At 47.1% G+C, this 9914-nt stretch overlaps 1 protein-coding gene across 1 annotated transcript; it reads right to left on the minus strand.

The window, feature by feature from the left end:
- Positions 1–4048: 4048 nt before the first annotated feature.
- Positions 4049–7007, minus strand: PPP1R3G (protein phosphatase 1 regulatory subunit 3G). The gene has a single exon (XM_066624865.1). It carries the CDS (start codon positions 6786–6788, stop codon positions 5763–5765), a length of 1026 nt encoding a protein of 341 aa, XP_066480962.1. The 5' UTR covers positions 6789–7007; the 3' UTR covers positions 4049–5762.
- Between the last annotated feature and the right edge of the window lie 2907 nt (positions 7008–9914).

Here is a 9914-nt window from a genome sequence, read left to right on the forward strand (position 1 = left end):
CTTGTTCTCCTTTGCATGTGCTACCATCATTTAGAGATTGAGGGCAGGCACCATGGAAAGTCACAAAAGAAATAGGGGACAAAGCTTATTATTATAGTCTAATATGAATGTAAAACAAATTGTGTTAGCATTTGCATGAACATGGCAGATGCCAAATTACTCTGGGTGGATATGCTGCACAAAATCTTTGAAGCAGAATGAATAGATTCCTGCCTAGCTGTCAGAATCCACCATAATTTAAAGATAAAGGCAACTTGTAGTGCCCCTCACTTCCCTCCTTGACCCTAATTTTAGGATTTTCAGCTTGATCTTGACAACTAGAACTTTTGTTTTCAACACCCATGTTCTCACAACAGCCAACACCAATGCAAAAGGGAGAGGTCAATCACCAGTAAATGCACACTAGCTTTTAACAATTACCAACAGTCAAGCTGGAATAACCGAATAATCTTGCTTGAAAAACCTTGAAGCTAATAGGCTCCTAAAATCCCACTTCGTCAGCCAAGTAACAGTGGCTTTGCCTCTGGAAACCCACACATAAAGGGTCCAGAGCTATTAGGAAGAATTCCACTGAAAGACCATCTCTGAACACACTTGAATCTCACTCTCTTGTGGAATGCACCCCAGCTGAGAGGGCAGCTTATAAGATAGAAACAACTGAGGTCATTCCTCCAGAAGAAGAGACATACTCTTGACCTTGTACTATGTTTTGGTCATATCTCTGCATTCTCATAATGAGGTAGTTCAGTTTATGCCTTATAAGTACAAAGTTCCAGGCATGCCTTAATGCTGCTCCAACTCAGTCTTCAGCAATCATGCCATGGCAAAAAAAAAAAAAATACCCTAAGGTTTCCCCTCCCCCCAATTACTACTAAGTCACTATGCCTCTGCTATCTTTCACTTCTAAGTGGGTACAAGGCTTCCTTAAGGGCACTGCAATAGCTTCAAAACATCTACTGGATAGGCACAAAACATACTGCCTCCAGCAAATTATTTCAAGGGGATTTTGACCTGCTGTGACATCCTCTAGAACTCAGTCAGGCATTTTAACAAACAATATTCCTTTCAGCTTCAGGAGCATTTCTTTTTTAATCCACATGGCTAGGGAATATTTTCAGGCTTTGGTACACAGTACCATACCTGAGAGCACGATCTACCAACCTTTAAAGGACATAGAGTGCCAGAGAAATATTAAGACTGCAGTCTTACATACATTTACCTGGGAGTAAGCCACATTGGGACTTACTCCTGAGTAAAACATATAAATGATTTACACTGTAAATGAAGGGATAGGTACTACAAGCTCACATTAAATGAGAAGCTGTACAAAATGTTGCGAGGAAAGCCACCTTTTGATGATCAAAAGACTTAGATACAGTTTCTAGCAGTAATTAGTACATGTGAGCAGGTGAGCCAGAATGAGACTTATGAGAGAAGAGGAAACTGTAATAGCTCCCTGTTCTTATACATGTTCTCTCTGGTTTTGCTTTCAAGCTATATTCTCTCCCTGTCAGAGTGCTATAAAATGGTTTCTAACAGGTTTTTTTTTTCTTTAAACAAATCAAGTTTCCAGCCCTTCAGGCAAAGACAAAAGAAAGAAAACAAAGCCATTACTGAAACAGAGGCTTATTTAAAAGAAACATTTGGGCTTACCAACCCTGTAAAATGTTAACAGCTGTGGTGCTTGAAAATCCCAGCTTGTCCTCTCCACTTCAGTCTGCATTTGCTTGGTCTTGAGAACACACATGTGGTTAAACTGAAGGCCAAAAAAATTATGTGGCCCCATATAGCAGACAGGCATTGCTTCAGTAAGCAAGTATTATAAACCTTTATGAATAAAAATACCTTGCCCTGGGAGTTTAATGAGGCAATTTCATTAGATTCACAGGGCAAGGTATTTTTAAGCAGAAAGATTTACAATGCTTGCCTACTGAAGTAATTCCGACAGTAAATCTAAAAAAAAAAAAAAAAACTTTGATCTAACCAACATCCCCCCATCTTCTGTGAAAGGCAAAGTAGCATATTTCACATTCCTCTGGGAAGAGTTGCCAATCCTTGACATGCAAAATTCAGTCCATATATTTAAGATACACTGCATCCTAGCAAAGATCTCAGGGTGCTCAGTCCTCAGAATATTTCTTCTGGTCAGAATGCCATCGGAATGACATTAAGTACAGGGGAAAGTGTGTATTCTGGTGAAACCAGTTCTTACCAGAATATGCAGCATGTTAGATTTTCTCCTTGCCAGCTGCAGATAATATTTTTCAGAGACCATGAGGCTTGGGCATACCAGTCTGTTCACTCCTCAGGCAAGAGTTAAAAACTTCTGTACAGTATTCAGTTTATGGAAAAGTTCTTTAAAAAAGACAAAGCAGAGGCCTCAACAAATCATATTGTGCACCAGAGCTGGCATGAAAAGAGCTCTGCCTGAATCTTCCATTTCAGTCCCTGCCCAAAGTCATAAACAGAAAACATTATTCCACACCCTAAATACACACACCTCTCACTTTTCTCAGTGTATGAGAATATTGTTGTATCAAAAAACATAAGCCTGCTTCTCCTCCTCTTAGGACAGAATCTTTACTATTCTGGGCCATAGTGGCAACTATATGTTCATGCTGAACACACAATAACTCACTGCTGGCTCTTTGGCACAGTATCTTTTTGTTTTTATCTATCAGAGAAAATAGGTGGTGTTCAGATATTTACAAAGGAGTGCCAAGTTCAAGCACTACCTTTAAAGGTCTTTAGAATTAATTGAATAGAAAATCTGTAAGGGGTATGCCTTAGAAAATGCTGTCTTATAAAAAGTGACGAAGTTCTTTTTACAAGCTGAGAAAGTTTGACTTTTGGTAGAGACAGATGAAGTCTTAAGAGAACATATTTGCCCTTGGCAGGTACCCACCTCTTTCTATTCCACTGATCCTATAAAAAGAGATGGACTTCCAACTACATTTTAACTTTTGTCCCAAACAGTTTTCAACTACAGAGTTCAAGGTTATGGAAAGAATCACTAGGACTGCCAGCTTGTGTCTGCTTCAAAGACAAACAGAAAAGCAGTTTAACTCTTTAGGTACTCCATGAGATTTCCAAACAATACCTAGATTTTAAAGGATTACATTCTACACAATATGAAAGTCGTAATGCCAGCAAGCAGGATTCTGTGTGGCTGCACACAATACAGAAGAGCAGCATTTGTTGTTGTGTCCACCTCAGAGACACTAACATATGAAGGGGAACAAGCAAAGGCAAATACAGTATGCAATACATACTGAGGATCAGGAACTAGGATTGGCAAATGCTCCTGTTGTCATACATGTTTACGTGTTGCAGTGTTAACTGTAGTGCCTCTCCTCCTCCCCCTCCATTGGTAAGCACCACTTCCTTACCATACGAACAACCATATATGTTTCCCAGCAATGCATCTGTTAAGCAACATGCCAGGTGATTATGACAAAGATGTAGTCATACCTAAGCTACAACTGCAAAGCAAAGCATAAATATACTGTAACTGAGTACGGTTCTGCAAAATTTATCAGCTTACATCTCCCTTCATCTTGCAGGTGCCTATACTCCTCATTGCCTTTACACACATGCCACGCAAGTACCATTAAAATAAAGAGCAGGCATTTCATCCTCCTGACCTATTAGTCACTCATTACTGTTTTCAATATCCCCCCCTCCCATAAGGTGTTAACCTTTACCACACCACTAGTAGGTCCACAGTGTTATGTTATCAGACTTCCAAACAGGAAAAGACTTAATACTGTACGTTTTAGAGAATGAATCTTGTAAGAAATTGCACAATTAAATACCTACGAATTTGCCAGACTATGGTAAAGCGACTATTGCCCTCTTTAAATCATTAGGCCATCTGTCAAGATTTAGGAAAAGTTGACACACTTTAACATAGCATCACTGCTAGACAAGCTTTTAAGGGTATAACACAGCAATCCCACTGGCTGACATAGTCCCAAAGAAGAGTTATTCCTTCAGATACCTGTTTTAGCAACTAATTTTCCAGAATGACAGCTCAAGTCACATCATAGTAAGTTTATAGCTAGTTTAATGATTGTGAAAGTGCATTAATGTTCAGAGTAACAACAGTCCTGAAAGAAGTCCACCAAGCTAAAGAGAGGTGGGACATCAGGAAAAAAATACCATGCTCACATTTTAAAATGATGGAACATACTTTCTCAGTTGTCAGCAACAGTTGTCACAGTATACTAAGGTGGAAAGCTTCAGAAACAGTAAGTGAATTTACATTTAAAAGCATTCAGTCCTCAATCTGTATACACCAAAGATGACAACAATTGCCTGCATGGTACCCCAGCTAGACTATTAAAAAAATTCCTCCATATGCTTGCTCACTGCTTGTGGCCAGTGAGCATTAGTCATTAGGCGTATACTTTCTGCATGTCCATGAAAACAGTAGCATGTGACAATTTTGAAGGGAGCTGAAAAAAGCTTAATCCTATGTGCTAGGAATGTTTGCAAGTCAGCCATAGGCAAGGAGCTCAGACTGGAGGACAGGGGCTCCCGTGCTTACAAGAGTTGGCAAGAAAAAAATTTGGCAGATGTAAGTGTTCCATGTTCCACATGTGATGAAAAGGCTACTGAAATTTCCTCTTCTACATATGTATTAGAAGCAGATGCACCCTGTCCTCCTTTACATCTTGTCACCCTAGGCATACACAGGATTTTCGTGCAGTTTCCCCAATGGCTATTAGATCCATAATTGTCATATGAACTGATCTATACAGTCAAACATAAATCATACCATTCATGGACCATAAAGTCCCACAGATAGTATGCTTTAGTTGTTCTTAATACTTTGTGTAGTCCTGTATAACTACATCAGACCCTAAAATCCTCAGTACAAACAAAAATCCACCCATACACACACACTGAACAAGTACACAAAAAAATTCCCTTTTTGCAAACAAGCCCTCGTGCAAATCTGTGCTAAGATTTGGCCATTTCTCAGAGTGCAAAAGAAGCACTTTATGCTGTAGCCAATGAATGACTACCCCATTTCCTACACACTGCAGCCAAAGCACAAACTTGAATTTTGCCTTCCCTATCAGCATAAAGAAAGAACTTTCATTCAAGGCACATTTCAAAAGAGACGCATCCTGGACGGTTCACATTTCTCCACTTAGATCTTTGAAGCATTCTTCTAGGCTTTTCAGATTCTGCTTCCAGAATTAATGGAAGGCACAGGGGCAGAAATGGCTTTCTGCAAGATTTCAGACCGATGGTGATCTGGCTTCCAACAGGCAACTCACTTTTGTCTCTATGCAGAGAGAGAGATCCCAAAGAGGAAAATGCAGCAGTTTCATGGTGAAGTCCAATATGCACTACTCCATTGTAAGCACCTATTTCCAAGCAACAGATCTACCTCCCTGAAAGAGGTGGATCAACTTGAAGCAAGAAGTACTGTGCTTCCCAGGGGGAGGGGAGCAGCCTTCTCACTCCAGGTGGTGTCAGGCTGTGCGGACTTCTTGCTCGCTCCCAGAGCTTGCAAGGCTGAAGTGCAAGTGCACTGAAGACCATCTGATCCACTCCACAGCTCGGTCCGCTGGAAGGGGGAAGGCACGTTGGCAGGCTGGGTGTTGATGCCCCAAGATGCTGCGGTGGGGCTCAGCGCTGGGTGGGGGAGGCAGGCACCGCTGTTTCTTCCTCCCCGGCCGTCGAGGCTGGAGCAGCTCCAGGCTGACGATCTCCCGGGCTGAGCAGTGTCAAGGCAAAGAAGCGGCAGGCTACTCGGGGCTGCGCGCGCGCAAGGTGTAGTTGGCGCCGTCGTTGTTATCCCAGCGCTCGCCCTGCTGGCTGCGGTAGCAGACGGCGAAGTGCACGGCCGCGCCCGCCTGCAGGCCGGGAGGGAGGCACAGCGTGAACTGGTAGCGTTCGACGGGGCTGCAGGGCTCCGAGTCCGCGGGCTCCCGGTCGAGGGGCACAGCGGGGGTGTCGAGGAAGGAGAGCCAGTCGTTGAACGTGTAGCGCACCGTCACCTCCTTGGGGCCGGGGCAGCCCAGCACCGCCACCACGCCGCTCACGTCCGCGGGCGAGCCGGCCACCGCCGTCCCCGACGCCTCCTGCAGGCACACGCGGTCCCGCTGCAGCCGCGCCGTCCCCGCCGCCACCTCGAAGAGAGGCACCAGCGGCGCCCGGGGCGGGCCGGCCGGGAAAGGAGGCGCCGCGCAACCGCCCAGCCCCGCCAGGGCGGCGCTAAACTCCTCCAGGTCCTTCTGGCGCATGGGGAAGCTCTGCAGGCGGGAGAGCACGGCGGGCGGCACCTGCGGCTCCTCGGCGGCGCTGAAGTGCTTCACGCTGGCCAGGCACAGCCCCAGCGAGTCGGCGAACTGTACCCGCTTCTTGCACTTGGTGCAGCAGCTCCTGCCGCCGAGCCCGGGCGCCCCGCCTGCTGCCTCCTCCTCCTCCTCCTCGTCCTCAAGCAGCCCCCGGGGGAAAAGCCGCGCGGCGGCCAAGGTCGGGCTGGCGGGCAGCGAGACGGAGCGCCCGCGGCGGCGGCGCAACTCCAGCAACGCCGCCTCCCCCTCCTCGCCTCTCTCCGCGGCGGTTCCCACCGCGCAGTCCCGCCGCTCGACAGCTCTGCCTGCCTCGTCCCTCGCCTGCAAAAGCGCGTTCGCCTCCTCCAGCTCCGAACCGCCCCCTCGCCATGGTGGGACGGAGGAGGCGAGCTCTTCTGGCGGCGGCGGCTGGTGCTCCCCGAAGGGCGCTAGGAGCTGCCCCAAGCCCAGCACCGCGGAGCCCCGGCTCTCCATGGCATGACGACGGCCGGCGCCTGCTCAGCCAGCTCGGCTGGAACCCCGTCTGCGGGTTGCCGTCGGGGGCGGCACTGCTTCCCCTCCGAGCGGGGGCATTTTATCGCACTCCGCGGCGGCTGGAGGAGCCCGCTGCGCTCTGGGGAGAGGGGCGCGCCCCTTGCCCGCCCCGGGAAGGAGGGGCGGCACCTCCCACAGGAACCCGTCAGAAAGGACATTTGCCACAGCCTCAGAGGCACGTAGCCGCGCCCCTCCCAGCCCGGGGCTCCGCGAGCACGCCCTCTCCGCGCCTCTCCCCCCAAGCCCGGGGAGGCGGCACGCGCCAAGGATGGCAGGGGGCGCGGCCTTTTCCGCGTTCCACCAGACTGTCCCGGCTGGAGCTCTCTCTGCTAGGAGGCTTGGCCTCGCCACGCCCACCTCTGGCTGCGCCCCGAAGCTGTGCAGAGTTGGAGCAAATGCTGGCACTCTGAGGAAAGGAGAGGCAGCTTCTTTTCAGAAGAATCATAATTCTTCCTGGCCCCCTCTCCAGTGTTCTTGAAAGCCACACTAGACGCCTATTCAGTGCAAGGGCAAGCATGGAGGCACACTCCCAACTGCAAGCACCTCCTTTTTCCTTTCAAGCAGCTGCACAGGGCAACAATCCCGATCAGAACTGGAACGTGCAGGGATGGGGTGGCTTTATGCCCCCCCATCCCTGTGCGTTGTTGTTTCCACAAACGCTGCCTTGCTGAAACAAGTTGCTCTCCAAAGAGAAATGACCACTTCAGCAGTGTGATTTTCGGGGGGGGGGGGGAGGATGGCACAGCATGAACTTCTCTGTCCCTGTGTGCTCCGCCACTAATCAGGATTGCCAAGCCTCAGAGCTGTTTTGAAAGAGAAAGGAACTTCTGGCTGGAGGCACGCATCCACAGTGCTCATGTGTACGTATGGCCTTAAGTTCAATGGTATTAAATGGTGCTTAAGCCAAAGTTAGTGTGGATGAGTTACAAGACTCCTGAACAGTTTCTAGCCAGTACTGTATATTCAGTTGAGTTCATTGGCACTTAGTACTCTTTCAGATATGGCATTTGAAAATGCTGCCTCATAGCTGTGTTTGCAAAAGTCACAAACACCATTGCATTGCTGCTTCCACCCCTTCCACTGTCTATGCGCTTCCTTAGTTCTAATTTCCTCCCAGTCGGTATTCCACAGTACCCAACAGATTAGGGCCCAACCCTATTCAACTTTCCAGCACCAATGCCACCACAATGTAGCACCAAGATAAGGGAGCAAATATTCCCTTATCTTGAGGCCTCTGTGACTGGCTCCCACCACCGCACGGAGCAGTACACACCTTGTTGGCACAGCTGCATCAGTACTGTAAAGTTGGATAGGATTTGGCCCTTAGTCATCATCAGAAGAATCCTGCTGGATCAGGCCAAAGGACCATCTAGTCCACCACCCTGTTTCCCACAGCTGCCTCTGGAAAGCCCACAAGCCAGTTGTTTCCCTTCAACTGGTATTCATAGGCATGCTGCCACTGAACCTGGAAACAGCACATAATGTCTAGTAGCTGTTGATAGACCTGTTGAACATAAATGTGTCCAATTAAAGTCATGCAAGGTAGTGGTCCCTCCCTCCACAATCCTTCCCCTTTACTGTTGTTTCTGTGGTCATGCACAGGTGTCACTGAAATATCTTTTGTGCGTGTTTTTTTGTTTCAGATTTTTTTTAAGTATTAACATATTGATTTTATGAGCGTGAGGGGCTTGTGTGCATGCTTTCCCTCAGCTTCCCTGCACCTCCCTTCACCTCTGGCCCATTCTTCAACCAGATAGCTCTGCAGGCTCCTCCAATTTATATGTTGCTGCAAAGGAAGGAAGCATGTGTGGGAGGGGCAGTGTAGCAGCATTGCCCAAAAGGACACCTCTGATGGCAGCAATCTTGATTAGAAGAGGCTGATTGAGAAAAATGAGTGAGTAAAAAAAGGCATTCCACCAGAGGCTGCATCACATGTCCCATTGGCATGGCTGCATTGGTGCTGGAAAGTTGGATAGGATTGGGCCTTTAGTCACACCAATTCAAATTAAAAGCTTTGTAAATCCCTTTGAGGAACAGAGGTAGAAATAGAAAATATAGGAAAAGAAGATAGAAAATATAGAGAGTTCCTTAGAGGCAGGAGGCTTGGCTTTACATGAGACCAGAAGGACTGGCAAGGTATTCACTCCCTGCATTACTACGAGAAAAAGAATCTCCCCTTTTGCCCTTAAGTTCTTGTGCTCATGCTTTCCAGCCAAGTTCCTGAAAGCATTAATACAGTTTGGAGCACAGAAATGGTGTTCATGCTAATCAGAAGCAGAGCTAGAGGGGGGCAGCACAATAAGTACAGCATGCTCCGCAATGCATCACGTAAGCAGCCCCTTCCCCTCAGGAAGGAGCCATTCAGGGCATCGATGGTACATTGCTGTTGCTGCCCCAAATGGCACTAATGCTGGGGGCCACTTACATAATGCATTGCAGAGTGTGCCATACTTACCACGCCACCCTCCCCAGCTCTGCTTCTGATGCTAATGAAATATAAGCACCAAATCAATACATCCTCATGTTGCCTAGAATTTTTTTTTAATTGCCCATACATCCACTGCTACAAATGCAGCAAACAAACTGAAAATTACAGTGGAAGATGTACAGAATGGTGAAGGTGGAAGAGTGCTGTGGTGGAAGTTCCAAAATGTGGCTAAAGGGATCACTAGCACTTTTAAGCATCCACACTTTGCAGTGAATGCACTTCCTTATCAAGGATTTTCCATTTAAAATGTGATGAAAGTATGGAGGAAAAGTAGAGGAAGCACAGATAGGTGGTGATGTCATATACATACTCTGCTTAAATAGCATTCCATACTAAACACCTCTGTCTGGAAGAGCCTTTGCTTCTGAGTCAATGTTCTTAAGATTGCTCTTTAAAAGTGCTTAGGTTTAAGCCAATTTACAGCTATAAATCTGTATTGGGAAGAAAATCAAGTCAACTCCATGGAAGTCAGTTCTCAGAAAATGTACTTTGGAGTGTACTGCTGCTTTAAATCAAATCAAGTCAAGTATTCCTCATGTTGTTGGCCACTGGTGCCTGCATAAGTTTGTAGATCAGTG

The sequence above is a fragment of the Tiliqua scincoides genome, chromosome 4 (assembly GCF_035046505.1).
Source record: "Tiliqua scincoides isolate rTilSci1 chromosome 4, rTilSci1.hap2, whole genome shotgun sequence".
NCBI classification, from domain to species: Eukaryota; Metazoa; Chordata; class Lepidosauria; order Squamata; family Scincidae; genus Tiliqua; species Tiliqua scincoides.